General features: G+C 34.8%; 1 protein-coding gene across 1 annotated transcript; it reads right to left on the bottom strand.

Annotated features, from left to right (window-relative positions):
* Nucleotides 1–14,642: 14,642 nt before the first annotated feature.
* LOC120089349 (dihydroflavonol 4-reductase-like1) lies at nt 14,643–19,167 on the bottom strand. Its single transcript, XM_039046786.2, has 6 exons — nt 18,776–19,167; nt 18,512–18,678; nt 17,182–17,370; nt 16,565–16,727; nt 16,287–16,479; nt 14,643–14,832 (listed from the first exon to the last, which is right to left on the bottom strand). The coding sequence occupies exons 1-6, from the start codon at nt 19,089–19,091 to the stop codon at nt 14,691–14,693; spliced, it is 1,170 nt and encodes a 389-aa protein (XP_038902714.2). The 5' UTR covers nt 19,092–19,167; the 3' UTR covers nt 14,643–14,690.
* Between the last annotated feature and the right edge of the window lie 3,614 nt (nt 19,168–22,781).

Below are 22,781 nucleotides of genomic sequence, written 5' to 3'. Positions count from 1 at the left end.
AAGACAAGTCCTTGATCAAGAGACAACCTATAGGATTTGGACAAAATTGGAAGACTTGTATGCTACTAAAGATCTTCCCAATAAAATGTACCTTAGGGAGAGATTCTTTACTTTTAAAATGGATTCATCAAGAATACTTTTAGACAACCTAGATGAATTCAAAAGAATTGTTGCTGAATTTAAAAATCTAGGAGAGAAAATTAGAGATGAGAATGAGGTCTATGTGCTACTTAACTCCTTACCTGAATCCTATAGGGAGATTAAAAATGCACTGAAATATGGAAGGGATACTATAAGCATTGATGCAATAATTTACGCCCTAAGAACAAGAGGGTTTGAGCTGCAAATAGTTTAAAAAGGAACAACCAAGTGGTGAAGGGTTGTTTGTGAAAGGAAATTTCAAACAAAATCAGTCAAAGGACATAAAACAGTAGCATTCAGAAGAAAACAAGCCAAAACAGAAAATTAAATGCAAATATTGCAAAAATAAGGGGCATTTGATCAAAGACTACTTCATTCTCAAGAAAAAGAATCAGAAGAAAGAAAAAGAGTCCAAAGGCAAGCAACCTGAAGCCTCTGTTGTAGAAAGCTCCTACATCTACTCTGATGCACTAGCCTCAACACTTAACAAGGCCAATCATGTTAACCCCCTTGGGAAACATGATTGGATCTTGGATTCAGGATGCACCTACCACATGACACCTATGAGACCCTGATTTAACACCTACAAAGAAATTGATGGAGAAATGGTTTACATGGGGAACAACCAAGACTGTAAAATTAAAGGCATTGGCTCTATCTCTATGAAACTCAAGGATGGGACTGTTAAACTACTCAGAAAGGTGAGACATGTTCCTCTCCTTAAAAAGAATTTAATCTCCTTAGGAATGCTTGATGTAGTTGGGTGTGATTACAGAGGAAAGGGTGGAACTCTTGAAGTTCTAAAAGACTCAAAGGTGGTCCTTGTTGGGGAGAAAGTCAATGACTTGTTTATGCTCAGAGGTGTTGAGATGGTGACAGGGGCATATGTTGCCACTACTAATGAAATGGAAAAAGTTGATGTTTGGCACAAAAGACTGTCTAATATTAGTGCTAAAGACCTAGAAGTGTTGTCTAAACAAGGAATTCTACCCAAAGGAATCTCAGACAAACTAACTTTTTGTGAGCATTATGTTTTGGGAAAAGCAACTAGACATAGTTTTACCAAAACACAACATTCAACAAAAGCTATTCTTAACTACATCCACTCAGATATATGGGGATCAGCTTCTACACCTAGCCTAAGTGGCTCAAGGTATTTACTCTCTTTTATTGATGACTTCTCTAGGAAAAGTTGGGTTTACTTTCTTAAATCAAAAGACCAAGTGTTTGAAAAATTTAAAGAATGGAAACTCATGATTGAGAAGCAAACCTCAAAGAAATTAAATACCTAAGAATAGATAATAGGCTGGAATTTTATAGTGAAGAATTCAATAAATTTTGTAAAGAATCAAGCATAACTAGGCACAAGACAGTCAGATATACACCCCAACAGAATGGGGTAGCAGAGAGGCTTAATAGGAATATTATGGAAAGGGTCAGATGTTTACTCTCAAATGCCATTCTCAGTGAAAAGTACTAGGTTGAAACTGCAAGCTATACAGTGTACATCTTAAATAGGTGCCCATATACATCCCTAAACTTTTTAACTCCTGAAGAAAAATGGTCCAAACATCCTCCTAATCTTGACAACCTAAGGGTATTTGTATGTGTTTGAAGGATCTATTATTCAAGAGAACCAGTGAGCAGAAGCAAGATCTTTCCAAGCCCATTGTGAAAGAATAAAGGCATTCACAAACATACAAGAATAGTTATGCATTATAGAAAAAATTACAACATGTTTTCTTACTAAAATAAAGGGAATCAAGAGACATACCTTTGAACGAGAAGAAATTGTCTGGTAAACTCTCGATCTCGTCACAATTGTCTAGAAAAATCTCACTCTCGTCGCAATCGTCCAGCAGAATCTCACTCTCATTGTAATCGTCCAGCAGAATCTCACTCTCGTTGTAATCGTCCAGAAAAATCTCTCTCTCGTTGCAATCACGAACTATCTAATCCTCGAACGGCAACTCTCGACACTACCACTCGGTAACCTTGGTATTCTTAGAATGAGAATGTAGAAGGTGTGGGCTCTGTGTGAATTTGGTAGAGGGAAGGATCGAACTACACGATCGAGTAAGTGGGAGAAAGTAGACAGTGGGTACTCGATCGTCTGGTAAACTCTCGCTCTCGTGAGCAATTGTCTAGCAATCTCTCACTCTCATAAGCAATCGTCTAGCAATCTCTCGCTCTATAAAGCCATAAGACTCGGGATCTTCAGCTCTTATGCCCCACCTTTCAACAATAATAACAAACCCACCTTGGTTTAGTCAAGGGATTATCTTTCAATACAACATTGTTGGTAGATGTACCTATAAAGCCGTAAGACTCGGGATCTTCAACTCTAACAAATTCGATCTTTTGCTTCCCTTTTTGTTTTGATTGATTGTAATGTTGACTTCCTCTTTTAGAAAATTTAAGCCCAAAGTTATTACCAGTAGATTTTCTTTCTATCAAAAGTTTTTCGAAAGACTCAGTTCCAGGATTCAACATTATGATATTTTTGCATATTGAATCCTTTTCAGTTTTAACTTAAGAGAGTTCACGCTTCAAATCAACAATAGTATATATAATTCTGCGATTATCAGCAATCAAAGTCTCAATTCTTACCTTCTGTACATCAAAGACTTTCTGATCATCTTGTCTTTTGAGAAAAAGAGTATGATATGAGGGATTTGTAGACTTAATTCCTGCAGTATTATGATCTGTTTTTTTTTATACATATCATATTCAGAAATATCACATGAGGAGGTGTCCGAAGAGATTACTAACAAGCGCTTTCACATCATCGTCTGAGTCACTGCTATCTTTGGATTCAGTATCAGACAAAGTTAATACATATACTTTGCTTTGTCTCTTAAAAAAAGTGGGGCATTCAACTTGTATATAACTAAATCCACCACACTCTTGACATTTGAAGTTCTTTTCCTTATGCGAAAGTAGATTTCCTGGCTTATCAGATTCCCTTTTACTATTTTGAGATCTGAATTGATTGGGAAGAGTATAACCATCAGACTTGTTATTATTATAAGAGACAACCCTCTAATCGAAACGTTTTAGCACATGGTTAAACTATTTTGAAAGCAAAGCAATTGATTAAGCAAGAGGATCTTCTGATTCTCTATTGTCACTCACCAACTCTTCTTTAACCGCGGATTGAAGGGCAATCCCTTATTTTTCTTTTCGACTTTCCTATCCAGAAACATTTCAAAAGTGAGTAAGGATTCAAATAATTTGTTTACTCTCAACTTTTATATCTTAAGCTTCCTCAATGGCAGTGACTTTCATGTCAAATCTCTTGGGTAGAGATCTAAGTACCTTCCTGAAAAGTTTTTCTTCTAAAATTTTCTCTCCGAGAGCATGACTCATTTATGGTGATGTAAATTAGTCGTCAAAGACTTGATGACTAAAATTATGGTGAAGGCAATATGCGATGCATGTCTTAAGGTATGCGTTTATTATCATGCATCGGTGGTCATGCATTGGAATGACACTATGTGTTTACGAATGTATGCGATGACCATGTATACCTGTCACAAGTTTTCTTATGCTCTCGCTAAGTATAACGAGAATGCAAGTTTCTCGAGTGATCCGAGGTCGAAGTCAGGGACTTGTAACTAAAGGCTATGTAGTGATGTGCTTCCAACGGATGAATAAAAGAATGATGGGGGTTTTAAGCTACAACCTACTCCTACTTTTAGCTAACAGACAAAGAAGTGAGATTATGCCTGAGAGGTAGAGACATGGCAACTGTTAATGCGTAGTAAATGTATGGAAAAAAATAGATAAAAATGTGAAGATGTCTTCATCGCAACCCTAAGCTTGATCGCAAGGGCAACCCCAGCCAACGCAAGCTATGCGATCATGCTACACACACTTGTGCCTAATTCTAGGATGCATGCGATGTATATGCGAAATGTCGAGAGGCCTTATTCCTAAATCTCTATTCTTGCTCATGTGCTCCCACACATAAACAAGATGACTGCATACTACCATATCCTACTTCTTGGACGCATGCAATATCCTCTCTGTAGGGTGCATACGCTGTGTAATAGCAAACAGAGCTTATTTCTAAGTTCCCCATTCTTGCTTATGCGATCCGATCCACTCTCTCGAGTCTTAGATCTGGTTTTTAGACTACTCTCCCAAGTATGCCTAAATGATGAATGATGCGCTCATAAGACAAGGTAATCGCATAACCTAGTTGACGTAAGATTTTTCCTATCTCTAATGAATATTGGCTTACATTGCTTAATGCGACCGACCACTTACCCTCCCAGGCAGTAAGTTGTTGTTGACTTTACTCATAGACAAGCATTGTGTCTGGCTATAAACAGGCGTTGCTACAGCTTCACACTAAGCAAATAAGGTTTTCTCACAACACTCACGCAACAAACACCTCCCGGTGGTTTGCTACATGCTTCATATTCCTATTCCGCATGATTAAGTATGTGATACTCTAACAATCTTGCTAAATGATGCAATGAAGATTAAGGATGCTAAGTAAATGGATGAAGGAGATGAAGAACTCTCAAGCTTTCCTCTCACACTTTCATCTGGATCACAAAGATCCACCCGAAGGCCAAAACTTGGATAAAATAAAATTCTACTCATTGACTTCTATTTATAGAGCTGGATCGCCGACAGTATTAATGGACCTGCTCTGATTCTGACATTCATGGCGCGATGGTCCTTTTCTGAATTTCTACTGCTAACGGCGTGGTAGGTGAAATGTCAACATCATCTTTTGATTCTCCCGAGACATGTATTAACGTTTCCATTCCACCAACTTTGCGTTCATCCCTCTATTATGGTTATCATTATGTAGCCGCAATCTTGCGATGACCACATTCGCTTAACGACCACAACTTCTACGTGATGACCGCAATCGCTTGACGATTGCAACTCCTATGCGATGGATGCATGTGGTCGATTACCGCAACCCCCATGTGTTGATCGTATGCATTCGCCTTTGCGATGGAGAAATTCTCCGCATGCGGTCGTCTTTGCGATAGCCCGGCTTCCGTGTATGCATCCACTTCCTGCATTAGTTACAAAGATAGTCAATTGAACGCATAATAGTGGGTTAGCCGAGATTCTTACTGCCGAATGACAGAACTCATTTTCTCATGAATTCCTAACATTTTCGCCGCATATTCTACTTAAAAACCTTCATAACTCTAAATAAAAGGCCTAAAATGACGTGCATTTCTGCCCGTTATCAATTTTCAATATCTAGCAAACGTACATTGAATTCAACAATGGATTCTTCTTTGTGCATTGTAAGATGCTCAAACTTTGATGTCAACTACAGCCTGGACATCTTTACTTTAGATGTTCCCTCATGTGTAATAGACAATATGTCCCATGCCTCCTTAGTTGAGACACAAGTGTTAATTAATCTGAATATGTTGCGATCTACACCATTGAATATGACATTCAAGGCACGAGAATTTCCCAAAGAGGCTTCATCTTCTTCTCCAGACCATTGAGATTTCGACTTCAAAATTTCCTTTCCATCATCAGTTTTGATGGTAGGATGAGTCCATCTGGATACAACAGCCTTCCAAGTTTTGCTATCAATCGACTTCAGAAAGGAAGTCATTCAAGCTTTCTAGTAAGAATAGTTTGTATCATCAAGAACAAATGGATGAGTGGTAGAGCCTCCTTCCTTGATTCCTTCCATGATCGAAGCACTTGAGATAAAAGTGACCTGCTCTGATACCAATTGAAAAAGCACTAGGGTGACTCGCCACTCGATATATGAATTCTAAACCGAAAGCACATACAACAACTGTAACAAGAAAAATACCAACAAGTAAATAAGTAAAGGCACACAACAGTTGGTAACCCAGTTTGATGATAAACATCTACGTCTGGGGGGCAGAAAGCCGAAGAAAAATAATCTACTAATATTAAAAAGCTAAGCAATTTAAAATGTAGTACTTATCTGTAATAAACCAACTACTACAATTGCTCACATAGAGCTTAACTTACACTACACCTAGGCTCCCCCTAGATGTGAGACTCCCTTTCAACTAAACTTAGGCTCCCCAGAAGTATGTTAATATTAGCATCTGACACTTCAACACTCAAAAGTGTGTGAAACTTCTCTCAACTTGATTATCTTCCTCTTGGATCAATGAACTCCTTTTACCGAAAACTCTTAGGTCCTTCTAAGATAGAGAACTCCTTCTCTGAACTTGAGTCTTAGGCTCCCTCTAAGACTGAGAATCTATTCTCTGGCAGTAATGGCTTAGGCTCCCCTAAGACCTTGAAACTTTTCAACGTGTTGCACTCAATAAATGAAGAACATGCCTAACCAAATAGTGAACATACAAGCAAGAACATGATATAGAATAGTTCGACCGACATACAGAAAAACATCTTGCTCAAGTACACAAATGCACCAACCCTAAATGGCCTGAAACAATCACTTTAAATAAACGAATCCAATAAAGGAAATAAGTCCTCATTTGGAATAAAAAGTCGCGCTTCAAAAAGGAACATATCGGACTAAATATCATAGCCGGATATTTCTAAATATGAAAAAAATATATTCTACAGGAAAATACTCTAATGTTACAACTGGATATTAATATTTTATTTGAAATATCTATAAAACCAATGACTTAGAAAAAGTTATAAAGCCAACAAACCATCCAACAGTTACTTTGTGATTATTATTGACATGCATTTGTTTAAGGAAATCGGAACTCGAGATTTTCGTGAGCAGTGAAACAAGACTATTCCAAATTACAATCATGAATCAATAATACATTTATAGTCGACTTCAATACAAGTGGTTATACAATTTACAGAGAAATTATAGCATGAAACAACAAATGTACAGAGGGAAAAACTGTACTAACAACGGCAAAAGCGTCTCCACGCTCCGATGCGCACTTTGATCGAACAACAGCAACCACAAACGCTTGATCTACACGACCGCAATACCACACGAACACAGCATGAACACTTCGCGCTCGTCTTCAACGATCTCCTCGGTCACGAACTCCTCCGCAACACGAACTCCTTTGCCGCACCATGAACGACCTCCAGAAAACCTCAACGGTGTCGAGTTAAGTCTGACACCACCAACAAGGCGACCTCGGTATACTCGGTGTGAGAATCCAGAGGGTGGGCTTTGTTCGGACTTGGTGTGAGGCAGACGCAGGAAGGAAACAACGATCGCGTATACGACTGGGCAAGTGGGAGAAGTCGGAGACCTATCGTATAGGTCAATGCCCAATCGTTTAGAAAATCTATGCGATCGTCTAGCAAAAGCTATGTGATCGTTTAGCTCGATCTGTCGCCTACAAACTCTACTCGATCGTTTACCTTGGGCCAGCGATCATCTAGCAAAGCTATGCAATGGTTTAGTAAACACTGCACGATCGTTTAGCTAGCACCTGCACGATCGTTTAGCTCACCCCGTCGTCGTTTAGTAAATATGTATTTACTTAACAACTTCCATGAGTTTCTTTTTGCAGGAGAGAAAACTCAAATTCTTTTTCAAACTTTTGTAAAAAAAACCTCTTCTTCAAAATAGGAAACCACTTTCCTTTATACTCACATTTACCATGATCCAATAACCACCCACTACTTTTGGCTATTTTAAAGAAAAAGTATTAATTATCTAATAATTAATATTATTATAAATATAAATGATAACCAACTTATCATACTATATTTATAACCTATAGTTTTAATATGTCATCTCATGAAACATATAAACCATAGTTCTTTTTCTATTCCATGGTACTTAATGTAAATCTCATTTACATCAATCCTCCACTAGATGTATCTTATACATCATGCCGATTATATCACATATAATCAAAATACCTCTTGTCAATTTGAACATTTTAAATCAACACCAAGAACTGATCCCTCAACATGAATCCAAGCTACCAAGGAGACCTCATGGACCTATAGATCCGAAGCTCCAACGGTGCGTGAATAACTGACTAAACTCTTTAGTCATGGGATCCACCCATTAGAAGAATTTCAGACTTTAATGTCGGTTGGAAAAAGTGAAATCAGATATATAATGTCGGTTTAAAAAAAAGGATCTTTAATGTCGGTTTTAAACCGACATTGAAGATTGGCTTTAATGTCGGTTTTAAACCGACATTAAAGGTGTAATTTTTTTTTTCTTATTTTATTAAAAATTAAACAACTATCGCGCTTGCCCCCTTTTTCATCTTTACCCTATCACGCGCACTGGCCTCCATTTCTTTCTTGCCCAAACCCTAACCGATCTACTTCACTGTTCATTTGTCCGTGGTTGTCCACCAACTGTCCGTCAGTCTTCGTCAGTCCCTATCAAGTTTGTCGTCCATTGTCCTTCAGTCTCCAACCGTCGATCCGAGAATTTCGAGCTTTAAGGCTTCGGCAGTCCGTCGGTCGTCCATAGTCCATCGGGCTTTAAATCAGAAATGATATCGTCGGCTGTCCGTCGGTCCCCTCGATCCGAGCCACCATCACTTCCGGTGGAGTTGTGAGTTTCTGATTTTTTGTTTTTTTGTCTGCATTAGATTTTCAATCGGATTTTGTTGCTTTGGCAGCAATGTTCTTTATTGCAATCAATGAATCGTTGTTCCTTTTCTATGGTGTAATTCTTTATGTATCGTTTGTGTTTGGCTCCTGAGAAACGTTTGCAATGGAAAACTAACCTACTCACTGACCATTTTCAATGTAATTCTTTCTATGTAATTAATATTCGTTCCTTGGTAGGTAGGTTGGAAGAGCCTAATATTTTTTGGAAGATTCAAGAATTTATTTTTGTTAGTCTTGTCATTTTCAAATCTATAGCCGTGGGTATAAATCTGTGAATGGGTCGTCGGTCATCGGTTGTCTCTGCCAGTCAGTCGTCGATCGTCTCTACTAGTTGGTCGTCTCTGCCGTGGTCGATCTCCATCGCGTCCGTTAGTATGATATTTTCTTATATCCATTTTCTTACTGAAATGAATTGATGCTTATCTTATATATTGTTTGTATGCCAGTGAGTCGTCCGTTAGTATGATATTTTCTTATATCTATTTGTTTACTGGTCGTCTCTGCCAGTGAATACGTTAGTATGAGAATCGGTTACCTTATTGTATTGTTTGACTGAAATGAATTGATGCCTAATTGAGTTCATTGTCGTTTATTTTACTACTTCTATTGAATAAATTGGGGCTTAGTTTGAAAAATGGAGTGACCCATCCCACTACTCTTGTTGTTGTAGTTTTATTTGTACATGGTGGAACCAATATTATATAGTTAAAATTTAGTATCTATGGTTTGTAATTAGAACTTAATCCCTATAATTTAGATGCTTGGATTTCTACAATTGATGCAGTGCTCGAGTTTCTTCACATAATTTATGTAAATAACTCGGAAGGTCTGATATAGCCATTTTTGCTATTAAATTTTTGTGCATAATGCTTGAACCTTTTGCTAAATTTTTGTGGATTCACCTAACCAAGAAAACGGGATTTCACAATTTTGTCAATAAGCTTTTGGAATGTTTACTGCAATTATTGTGTGATATAAGCCTTAAAGCTGATGGATGTAAGCATTTTTGGACAAGAACATTGATGAAGTTACTTTAAGAAGTTCTATCTCATGCTTTGTTTCATACTGTGCATATCCCATGCAGTAAACTTTCAGAACCTAAAACTGAAATGTTGTATGATTTAAGATTGTACTCATACTTTTGTTATTGTGTTGTTGTTTTCAAAGAAGAAAGAGGCAAAATTTAATTTCGTATTAGAAAAATCTCTTTTTCCAAATACTATAGGTCTTAAAGAACATCGCTCGGAGAAGAACAAATGTTTAGGTGTGTAAATCCTGAATTTTGTTATGTGTAAATCCTGATCTATTGATTGATTGTTGGATGTGTAAATCAAAGAATCTATTGATTGATTGTTGATTGTTATTGAGAAGAAAGACCTAAATTTTGTTATGTGTAAATCCTAACTTTCTCTCTCTCTCTCTCACTCTCACCAATCTACAAGCCATACGCCAGATCTAGCCATTGTGCAGCTCGTGTTCATAGATTGAGTTTGTCCATGCCCGAAGTTCATGTTCATTAACAAATCTTGTTCGGACGGAAAAATCATAGAGTAAATTTTTCCGGAGGAAGAAAGGAGAAAGATCGAAATGGCATCCTTTTTGCAGTCCTTCATTAACCCCAAAAAAGAAGATTGGGGATTCATCGCCAGATCGACCCAACGCCCTCGTAATTATGGTAATTGAAACCCTAATCGTTTCTTTTTCTCTGGCGTTGATTTCGAATTTTGTTCCGTGGAGATTGATTTTGGGTTGTGTTACTATGTTAGGTCTTCAATTCGATCTGTATGATCCATATTATGATATTGATGTGAAGGAGGCTTTGAATCGACTCCCCAGAGAGGTTGTTGATGCGGGCAATCAGCATTTGAAGTGGGCCATGGACCTTTCCATGAAGCATCAGTACCTTCTTGATGATCTTCAAGTTTGTTCCTACTATAAATGTTTATCTCTTCCTTAGATCTCTTCCTTAGATCGCCCAATGACTAATACCTTAGTTCGGTAGTTTTATGCTTTAACTTTAGGGAGCTTTAATTTCAACTCTCTGCTGGTTTTTTTCCCCCAGTGTTGTTGCTTGGTGTGGCAAGCTGAATGCTATTACATGTGCATTCGAGACATGTGCGAGAATTCCGAGGTTAGTATTCGTTTATTTTTTTATCGTCTTTTGGATTAGTCATGTGGGTTTGTGGTTTCATTTCAAAGGAAGTTATGATGAAATAAATCGTATACCTTGTTTGCATTTCTAGAAACTTTTTGCTCTGTATATGCCAAGAATTGCAGGAATTTAGTTGTACAATTAAAGTTCATCTTACGGCTACGCTTATTTATGTTAGAATGCCCTGCGAATCCATGCCAAATGATTTTTCCCTCTTCTCTACGCATGGTGTCTAATATATGCTCCAATTAGAGAGCTTCTAATATTGTTACCCTCCAATGAAACTTTCTTTCTGATTTTTGCTTTGTAACATTTGTCTTCTAAATGATCATCATGGTTTTTATCTTTTTCTAGTTCCAATGCAAACCCATTTTGGATCCCCATTCACATTGTGATTCCAGAGCGACCGACAAAGTGTGCCGTGTTTAACGTCATTGCAGGTATGCTGTGTTATATACCTCAGCGTTCTATTACTCTTTAACTTTATGGTGATATTTTACTTGTGGATTCCTTGCAACCACCAAGCATAGAGATTTTAACATGTCATTTTGTAAAGCTGGGGAACCTATAAGCCTAAAATTTTGGGTGTAACCACTGTTGAGTCGTTTTGGTTTTATTAGTATTCTTTTGCTTTGCTATCTTGCAGCTGTTAGTTTTATTTTTGTTTCAGATCTTGGATTCTTTAATTTATTTTTGCTACTTATTTGGATAGGTAAGCAGTTAGCTTGGGCCTTTCTCTGTACATAAGACCTTTATTTTGTAAAAAGGTTATTGTTTTTTGATAAAATTCTCTTGGCTTTGGCTGTTTACATCGAATTTTAAGCCACCATGGGTTGGACTAGTGGTCAAGGCCATGTAAATGATAAAGAGCTTCGTGGGAATGATTCAAGCCAGTGGCCACTTATGCAGGATTTAACATTCTATGAGTTACTTTAGCAACTAAATTTAGTAGGCCTACATAGTTCCTCTGTGAGAATAGTCAAGGTGCGCAAGCTGACTCAAAGACTTGCATATATAAAAAATCCTAAAGTTTTACCGTCCGATACGATGATTGTCTGTAATCTTTTTATTGTATATTCTCGATAATCATTCTCTACATTTTCTTGCCCTTGTAATGGTTTGTCATATCAAAATTGGTGACTATTTACGTAGTCTAACGAGTAAAGAACTTGGGAGAAAGTTGAGTTTATTTTGGATAGACGAGGTATTAGTAGAGCACCATTGTTTCAAAAAGGTTAAGTCATATCTGCATTGAAACGAACAAAACATCTTGCAGCTTGGGGCTTCACTAACATTTGTCTATGTTGATGCATTGATTAATATTTAGTTTTGATTTAGGAAGGTAAAATGCAATTGTGATAGATAAATGGCAGAAGTTCAGTGATGTATTTTTGTGTTGTGTTTGCTTTTAGTTACATACAATTTGAATCTAATTCGTCTTTGGAATCTTGTTTAGATAATCTAAGATTGACTCTCGATAGCATCTTTTAGTTGGAGATGTTTTTTGTGGTTTCATTTGATTGAAGTCTTGTATCCATTGGTGTGCTTTTTAGATGCTTGAAGTTTTGGTGTTGCTTTAGGGGGCTTTTTACTTTTTAGTTATATGGATAATGTAAAACTTTTTAGTTGAATATGCTAGCCTCGTACATAAATTATTTATTTTTTATATAGTACTAGCTTTAATTTAATAAATGGACGTAAACTTATGTTGAATTTATCTTCTTTTTTTCCCTTTTTGTAGTTCAATACAAAATATGCATATACGCAAGGAGAGATCGACGTAATTCGGACCCAATGGGCAAGTTTTGTTGGCCGGTTTGTGTAAGGATGTAATTCTTATTTTTTGTCTCAATAGAATGTAAATGCTAGCTTAGAATGAATGTAATGTAATGGATTGGAAGGCAAATATTGATGGGCTCGCCATGCAAATATTCTAGTTCTGGTATTATTTTGCAAATTTTGGTGGATAAATTCATAGGTGGAAGACAAATATTGATGAGTATATGTAATGGATTGGAAATATTGATTCTTGTTTGTGGATAAATTCATAGGTGGAAGACAAATATTGATGGGCTCGCCATGCAAAATTTTCTATACTTTTTAATATAAAACACGGACATTTCCTGACCCAACACAAGATATATAATATCGTTTTTAACTTATTTGACCAAAAAAATGGATTCGGCAACGGAATTTAAAAAAAAGGGAAGATTTGGGCTTCAGTGTTGGTTAAGAATTAAAAAAAAAAACAGGCTTTAATGTCGGTTGCAGGTTGCAACCGACATTAAAGACCTTCAATGTTGAGACCTTTAAATGTCGGTTGCAACCAATATTAAAGACCTTCAATGTCGGTTGTAACCGAAATTAAAGGCTGTGTTATTGGTGTTATTGAAGCCCTTTAATGTCGGTTTAAAACCGACATTAAAGGGCTTTAATAACACTATCTTTAATGTCGGTTGGCAATCGACATTAAAGCCCAAATTTTTTCTAGTGATCATCCGTTAATTGCCAGGCACTCCACTAAAGACCGACAGTTGAACTCTCCTCACTACAGATATATTATGTGTCCTTCTTAACCAATGAACAGTGCGATAACCCTTCACAGATCGCTCGTAAGTACAGCTGGGCCAATAACCGTTATGCCCCTGTAGTTACATCTGTCTTCTTAAGTACCACTGATCCATCTAATGAACATAAGTCATAGTCCTACTATGGCTGAGTCTTCTCTTTCAAAGAGAAGTTGTGGCCACTATGTTCAAGCCCTGGAATCAGCCCTTAAGGGAGCAATCTCTCTACTTATCCCTGTTTCGGGAAAGGACTGAATTTCATATTGTGGATTGAGTTCCCAGCTCCCAGATCAGACAAGTCCCCAAAAAGGTAGGCATGTTTAGTTGGTAATCTGGTCACTCTCACCCATACTAATTAAAGGACCGCCCTCAAAGGCAGGAGTTCACAAAATACTCAGGATTAAGGTCGTGTCACCTATGGTCGTTTAGATGAGATGCAAGTCTCTAGTATCAACGGCGTTATATACAGAGTCTAGTCATCTCATGGTCCAAGTCTTATACAAACTCTTTATATAGGACATCCCCGCTCCACATCTCCACATGAATGGTCAGAATCTACTGTAGTTTACAACACTTGCAACCCTCTACAAAACGGGTCGTATCCGTAGTGTCACCAAGATCAGGTATCCCACCTTAATCCTTATACTACAGACCGATTTAGGTTATCACATAAGGCAAGATCTACTTGTATATCACATATACATGCTTAAGTTCACATAAGATAACCAAAGAGTTTTGTTTATTGGATATAAGTAAATGCCAGAATTAAATAACACTTATTTTATTCATTGAACAATGTGTATTTTTATAAAACAACGAGACTCCGGGAGAATTAGGACACCAATCCCAACATTTGTTATATTGACTAAATAGTTATTACTATTCAACCTAAATACAATTCAAGTGATCAAGGCATATAACATTAAATCATGTTTGAAGATGATTTTGAAATAGTTAAAATTACTTTTATCAGATTTAAAATCACTCAAATATATTTTTCATATCATCAAATTTGATTTCGAATCTATTTAAAAAAATTTAAATGATTAAAAATATGTTTCAAGAAAGATTTTTAACATAAAAGGGTGGTCGTGACTATTTCAAAATCATTGCTAAATATGCTTTAAAGGTTCAAATCTCCCATTTCACAATCGATTTGCAATTGGTGAATATGATATATAAACCTTATTGTATATTTAATTACTACAAACTTGGAGATATTGAAATATGATTTTCAAGTAAGAGGGAGTGGTATGATATGGTATAAATTAAGGTGAAGAAAGATGGCCTTGCTCCAAGAGAGAAGCAATGCAGTCACCAAACATCTCTTCAACAGACTTGAACTTGATCCCCAATTTCTCAACCTTTGATATGTTGTAATCATAATATGGTCTGTTTGATGCCTCAAACCTGAAAGATGAAAATGCTCAACCTTATTCTTCACACCCATTCTCAACATTACAGTTACTACAAAATTAATATAAACAACCCGTTTAATAAGCATCTGATTTTTTTTTTTTTTGATATGTTAGCTTGTTTTCCCACCGTTTCTTTATGATGGTTTTTCGTCTTTCGTAAAGAATATTTTAATTATTAACCAAATTTCAAAAACAATAACAAAATTTTAAGACCTTTATGACTATTTGGTTGTTTGTTTTTGAAAAATAGGTTTATAGGAACTACTTCTACTTATATAAGTTTTGTAACACATTAGTCAACATTCTACTAATGTGTTACAAAACTAGGCTAAGTTTTGAAATCAAGGACGTAGTTTTACAACCTATAGACCAGATTCTATTCATGTAAGATCGTAAAAATATGCTAAGTTTTGAAAATTAAAAAAAATATATTTCTTAAGCCTCATTTAGTAATCATTTTGTTTTTTGTTTTTTGTTTTTGGTTTTTGAAAATTAAACCTATTTTCTCCCAATTTATTACAATGATTTGCATCTTTCTCAAGTACCAAAATTGAATTCTTAATAAAAAATAAAAAAATAAATACAAGTTTTTAAAGTTTTTTTTTTTAGTTTTTAAAATTTGACTTGATTTTTAAAAATATTGGTAAAATGTAGATGACAAATCAATAAATTTGGAGATGAAATGAGTGTTTATAAGCATAATTTCAAAAATAGAAACCTAAAAACATAGGTCTGGTGTGATAATCATTTAGTTATTGATTTTTGTTTCTTTTTAATTTTTTTTAATTTTTAGTTTTTAAAAAACAAAAATCTATGCATGTTTCGTTACTGTTTTTGGTTTTTTTTTTTTTTTTTAAAAAAAACACAAAAAACCAAAAAATATGTTTAGTAATTGTTTTTTGTTTTATTTTTTGAAAAATAAAAATTGATAACCTTTTTTAGTTTTATATTTTTTATATTAATAAACTAAAACTATTTTACAATAATTCTTATTTAATATATACAACAATTATATATTTATTTTAATTTTTCTTGAAAAAATCATATTGATTAAACAATATCAATATTGATCAATCACAAGTCAAAGGAGAAAAATAACAAAAATAAAACTTACTGACAAAATACAAGAGAATCGTTTCATTTCTATAAGCAAATTATAGGAGAATTGATGTGAAAATGAAGTGTAAAAATAATATCTTTTACATTATTTGTCATTCAAATTCAAATAAATAAATGGAAATTATTATAATAAAGTAGAAAATAACTAAAATTGGAAAAATATAATAAAAGGGAAAACAACAAATGGAAAAGAGCATATAATAAAAGGGAAAAGAATTCAAAATCAAGCTTGAGATATAAATGGAAACTTTTGTTTCTTTCCATCACAATGAAAGCCAGTTTCTTATCTAAAAGAAAATTTTGATGGTTATGGTGATTGAAGCAAACCTTTTTGAAATAGGGAACAACGGATAGCGGGACGATAAGCGCGATGCCAAGTCGTCGATTTCGAGCACAATTGAGGAGCAAATGTATCTGCCTTGGGCATCTTTGTTCTCAAAAGCAAGGATGTGGGATTGGGCAGCATCGTCAATATGAACATATCCTACCCTTCCAAGTGATTGGAAAGCCTCAGTCTCCCCTGCATTGTTTCATAAAACAACTTTCACTTTATATGCTTTCTAAAAACCAAGACTGCATAATAGTAAGCCATTGAAGTTTCAAACCTTTAAGCAGGCCAAGGACAATAGTTGCTGTATAACATAAATCCCGCGACAAACTAGGGCCGATGATCACCGAAGGGAGCACGGTTACTAAATCGATTCCGTTTTCTTTGCAGAATCCCCAAGCTGCCTTTTCTGCTAGAGTTTTTGCAAGAGCATACCACAGCTTTGTTTCATGTCCCACACAAGGTTTTTTTTTTTTTTTGTAAGAAAATGAGAAACACGGTAAGAGATCGTTCATCAACTCAATGTCATCTTCAATCCATAGGCTACAAATCTCCAAAATGATGGCTTACAACAGCCATGGTATGTAGGATTAAATAATGAATTTTTTCATTTTATTTTAATTCTTTTTTTTTCTAATATTCGTGAGTGTCTGGCCAAGCTTATGCGCACCTTGACTATTCTCACGAGACAACCAGAAAGGCCCTACTTATTTTGGTTGCCAAAAAAATTGGTAGAATATTAAAACTTAAATAGATGGTCGTTGTGACTTGAATGCATTTTGGTTTGTTTTTGTTTTTTAATAGAACTCTTTTGAAACCTAAAAGAGGATGAGAAGTCAAATGTAGTTTAAACAACAATATCATTATCGAAAGGATGGAATTATATAATGGCACCTTGAGTCTCTCACACAGTTGAACAGAGGTCCAAGATGACTCATCCAATGGTATTTTGGGGTCAAAATCTTCTCTTACTCTAACAGCTGAGGAAGATGAAGTGAGCACCACACGCCTTAGAGATGGGTTCTTCTTGCATGAACGTAGCACATTCAATGTGCCCTCAATAGCTGGTTCCAGTGTTTCTGCCTGTTTCAATTCCAAGAAAATGGTAAAGAAAGAGGATATATTTGCTTTGAAATTCAATCACAACTACCTTTTTCTATGGAAAGTAGTATATGATCTTCAACTGGCAAACAAAATTAAAAATCTGATTAAACGTTGAATGTAAGTGTTAAAATATTAAACAAACTCTCATCTACTAGTTTAAGCTTTTTGAGGTCAATCGTAACTTAACATGATATCAAGTTAGGTGATCCCATTGTGGTTAAACACGGTATCACAGTAGGAGATTGTACTAATTTTATCATGGTATCGGAGTTGTACTAGATTCAAATGTATCAAAGGAATCCTCATTTTGTCAAACAAAAAAGGTGGTAAGCCTTGAAATACGTAATCCATTGTTGTGTTAACCCATATTTGAGATATATTGAACACGTGATGTATTCCGAAAAAGAGAAGTTAACTTCAATTAGAGTAAGTTTTGATGATTTCAAGAGTATATAAATGAATGACTATTTGAGGAGAGGTTTAATAAAGTCTATTGTTCGAAAGGAAGAATGATAATAAAGAAAACACATTCTCATATGATCTAACAGCAAAAATTTACATGATATAAAAGGTAAAGGACAACTTTGTCAATAGTTACAAAACTTAAATGACAACTTTGTCGTTAGTACAAAATGTTTTAAGTGACTAAAGTTATGCTAACTATACAATATCTAATCACACAAATACAAATATAAAGACTCTATTCATATAAGGCACACATAACCTACCCACTCAAAGAAGTTTGGAACGCTGAGTTGGTTATTATAACTAGTAGTTACTATAAATCAATAGGTTATAATAGCATGTATGTTATAATAGTTTATGTTTGGGATGTAAACTATTCTAGTTTGGGTTGTCTGTGTTTCGGGTGCAAACTAATTTAGTTTGAGTAGAAAATAGTATACTCTATAACAAAGAGGAAAAGAGATGATGAGTAGAAAATATTATATATTATAACAAAGAAGAATTTAAAATAGTAATATTGTAGTTAATTGTAACTTATAACAATCGAAAACACTAACTAAGATAATTAGAGCACGAAATATGGTGGGGATTATAATATTCCACTCCCTACACACTTGAAGTTCCAAACAACTCCTTAAGCTTTTGAAGTTTTTACCTTGGAATGAGTAGCATCTAAGACAGGTGAAGCTGTGTGGAAAACGCCATGACATCCCATCACAGCATCATCAAAGCTCCCAGTTTCCATCAAATCAGCCTTGACGAGTCGAAGCCTCTCCTTGGCTCCTTCCAATCTCCATAGATGCTCCACCTTCTTCACATTCCCTACACAAATTTCAATCAATCAATGAACTTCTTCTCTATGCCCTATTTTTTCACACATTCAAACAGGAGTGAGAGAGAGATATAGAGAGATTGAAACCTGGATTCCTAACAGTACCAATCACATGATAGCCAGACAAAAGCAATCGCTTAACAAGCCAAGAAGCAAAAAACCCAGAAGCTCCAGTAACACAGACTTTGCCTTTGCCATTGGTTTCAAGCTTCTGCTCCATTTCGTTCGAGTCTCGGAATAATGGGGGCGGTTTAGGGTGGAGAATGAAGCAGAGAGGCCGAGGCTTTTGTAGATGTTGATAATGGAGGGCTTCTTCTTCATCATCTTCTCCTTGTTCTTCAGAATTTGGTAGCATTAATGGTAGTCTAAAGAAAGCGGGGAAGAGAAGGAGAAGGTAAGCCATTTGGTACTCGTGAGCTTAACACGAATGGAAAGTAGATCATGCATTCACAAGGGATGAAAATTTCTAACAACCCATCTCAATTTTATTATTCTTGTTTTTTAGTTACATTATGAAAATTACCCTTCATCTTTATAGTTGGTTTAAAGAAAACACAGGGACAAATATAGATGTTACACCCAAAGTATTAGTAAATATAACGTAATATAAAAAAATTACGAATATGACAAAATTTAAATAGTATATTAGTGATAAATCATATTATTAATAGGAGTCTATCAATGATAGACCATATTACTAAGAAGAGTCTATCAACAATAGAAGTCTATTGCTATGTCTATATTTGCAATTTTTTTTAAATGATGTTGTACACTTAATTATTATTCTAAACATGCTATCAATTGCAATTATCCTAAAAATATCTCTGATACTTGTAAGAGTTGCAAACTTGCAATATTATTTTTAAATATAACCTTTTAAAACTAAGAAAGATAAAATGCACTTTTGGTTAATAAAATTTGAAGTTAATGTCTATTTGAGATTTTGATGTTTTAAAAGATATATTTTAGTTCCTAAGGTTTAAAAAATGCTTCTATGGTTCATGAGTTAAATTTGACTGCCACTTAACGGTTAATTGGCAAATTTTAAGTGAAAGGTCAATTTTTATTAGTTTTATATTATTTCTCTAGATTAGGTACTTTTTACTTTTCCTTCTCTTTTTTGCTCTCTCTCCTCCCTTCTCTATTCTCTCCCCCTTCGTCCCTTTGAAAATGATTTCTTCCTAAAAAATCACCATTAACTACATCTCAAGTAGCGGTATTCATGGATTAGATTGGATTAACAAAATTTTTAGACCCAACTCAATTGTTCGGGTTGTAAATTTCTTCAACCCAAATAACCTTTATTAAAAATGAACCAAACCCAACCCAACCATGAAATATTTGGGTTGGGTTAGTTCAAATTAATCGGATCATTTATTTAAAATTTTGTTTTAAAAAAAAGCAAAACATAAATATGTAAAAATTTGATTTAATTATTTTCATATATTGAATTAAGATTAACAACTAAATTTCAATTTATATAGTGAAAATTTTCTTTCTAAGTGCAAAGAAACTACTTTTAAGATTTGTTGAAGAATAAATTATTCAAAAAATACTGGAATTAAATAAAATTAAAATCAATATATGTATAAATAATTGTGTTATAAGTAATAAAAAATATATTTTAAAGTTAATAATAAATTCGGATTGGTTCGGGTTGGTTTGGATTATATTAGATGAACCCATGAACCAATTTAACCATAAAATTTTCATTTATTTAAACCAAATCCAACCCAACCTAAATGAGTTGATAACCCAACTCAGACCACATGGATTGGGTTGGATTGATTGATTTTTTCGAGTCAATAGATTTTTTGAACACCCCTAATCTCAAGGGAGCAAACTCTTAATCTTTTCAATTGATATTTACCCAATTCATCTCTTGTGAATTCCATCAATGAGCTTCAAAGTCTCATCTAAATTCAACCCCCCTTCTGCCATATGAACCCCCACTTGAACTAATACTAGTTTCATGGTAACTAGAATCGTATTTAGCTTTTAACTCTTGATATGAACCATCTAGGACATCCAATTATTATTTATAATTTGTTTAAGAATGTTGATGTAATTTTAGTATTTTTTTAAATTTTATCCTTTTTATGTTACATTAAATAAGAGTATTTTGGTCTTTTTACTATGAACAATGATTTGACACTAAGATTTTCATTGGGGAGGCTATTAAAGTCTTCGGTTGTTTTGAAAAGTTTTTTACGATGAATTGGGTTTCGGCTATTGTGCTAATTTTTTCAAGATTAGCTTGGAGAATTTCTTGAATTTGTAATTCATGTGTTGCGTTGAATGTCAAGAATGTTCAACTGGGATTGGTCATTCTATCTTGTAGAATATTCAAATCTTGAGCCAAGAAACTTGTTCTTTGTCTCAAGAGTTTTGATTTTAAAGCAATTTTTGTCTAACCCAATCCTTAATGTTGAGATCGAATCGATTTGGGGTTTTAGTAATTCTAAGATTTTCATATCATTTGATATAAGAGACTAGACGCTCTAGATCGGATATGTGTTTGTGAGTATATTTTTATTTGATTGAGTTTTAAAATTGGAAGTTTAGATTTTGTTTTCTGTGTGTTATTATTGGGGAAAAATATTCAAATTTCGTAGAAGAGAAAAATAAATTTGAAAAGAAAAATAAAATTGAGGCAAAAGACTACAGTTGAATTCGGTGGGAGTGAAGAGGCGAATTTGATAGAAGGAGAAAACAAAATTGGAAATTAGATAAAATAATGAAAAAAACTTAGGTGCAGCTAGGTTACACCTATCTCTTGTGCAACCCAATCAATATCCAATGAAATTGTGTCATGTGGTACACGTTTTTTAAAAAGTTATAATAATTATTATTATTTTATGTGAGTAAAAGAAAGAGGGAGTATGAGGAGGTTGCACCTAATCATTCTTCGTAAAAGAAAGTAGTGATTGGATTGGAGATTTGAAGGTGAAAGAAAATAGGAAATTCGAAATATGGGGCTGACAAAAAAATCCACGCATCCAAATTCCAAATAGAGAACAAAATGTGAAATTGAGCAAAAAAACAAAATGTACGAAAGGAATGCCTGATGATTGTAGGGAAAAAATTGGAAACATATACGTCAAGTAGGCACATCAATTAAATAGCTAAATTTTCATGAGTTATAAATAGTTGATTTTTCATAAGTTATAAGTAGCTGAATTTTGTAAGTCATGTGCACACAAACAAGAGTTTCGACGAATAGCTACCATGTTGACCAAAAAAGCCTCAGTTGTTCTTTGGATGTATTTCAAATCCTAAGGAGTACCTTTTTTGGAAGGAGAAAGTTGACGTCATTTTTTATCACCACTACTATAGTGAAAAAAAGAAAGGTAAAACTAATTGTTTCTAGATTTGTGGATTATGCTCTAACATGGTGGAATCTTTTATTGTAAAAATTGAGGAGACGTGAAAATCATGCAATTCCCTCGTAGAAAGAAATTAAGTTTCTCATTAGAAAGCATTTCGTGCCTAAGTCATTCCACAAATAACAAAATTTGAAACAATGGAGCAAAAGTGTGGAAAAGTACTATGAAAAGATCTTGCTATTGCTTGAGAAGATGACCATATATGAGCATGAGGAAGCTACTATGGATTGATTCTACAAAGGACTTAATGAGGAGATCATCGAGAAATTTTTCGTTTAATAACTCTAAAAAAGAGCTATTATTCCTAGCTTAATTCGGGCTCGTTATTAGATTTTATGTGTTTATTTTTCCATTTTGTAAATACTGAGCAATCAAAAGGTAGAATTGGCCATTTGGTGAAGAACGGGGTTAATTTGGAGCAATTTGGAGTTGATTTGAGCATCCGAGCTTCAAATGAGTCAAAAAGACCAAAATGCCCTTACTTCAGCGTCACAACACTCACCTTATACGAAGCCCGATGCTAAAAGGCAGTAGCCTGGTGTGCAGGGGAGCATTGTAATGCTACTCCTAGCATTACAACATTCCGAGTTGGCAGTAACTCCAGCACTGCAACGTTTTCCCTGACGATTGTGGCTTTTCTGTCGAACGTTGTAAAGCTGCGAAGATCTCTATAAATACCTCCCTTCATTTTTAGGTCAAAATATATT

This window comes from Benincasa hispida, chromosome 10 (assembly GCF_027475165.1).
Source record: "Benincasa hispida cultivar pf3 chromosome 10, pf3_genome.v1.1, whole genome shotgun sequence".
Taxonomy (NCBI): domain Eukaryota; kingdom Viridiplantae; phylum Streptophyta; class Magnoliopsida; order Cucurbitales; family Cucurbitaceae; genus Benincasa; species Benincasa hispida.
This window is presented reverse-complemented; position numbering and strand designations above follow the sequence as displayed.

Coding starts and splice junctions, on each gene's coding strand:
- LOC120089349 (XM_039046786.2), bottom strand. CDS start 19,091: ATGGCTTACCTTCTCCTTCTCTTCCCCGCTTTCTTTAGACTACCATTA. Junction 17,371..18,511: donor TAGATGCTACTCATTCCAAG/GTAAAAACTTCA, acceptor GAATTGAAACAG/GCAGAAACACTGGAACCAGC. Junction 16,480..16,564: donor TGTCCTTGGCCTGCTTAAAG/GTTTGAAACTTC, acceptor GAAACAATGCAG/GGGAGACTGAGGCTTTCCAA.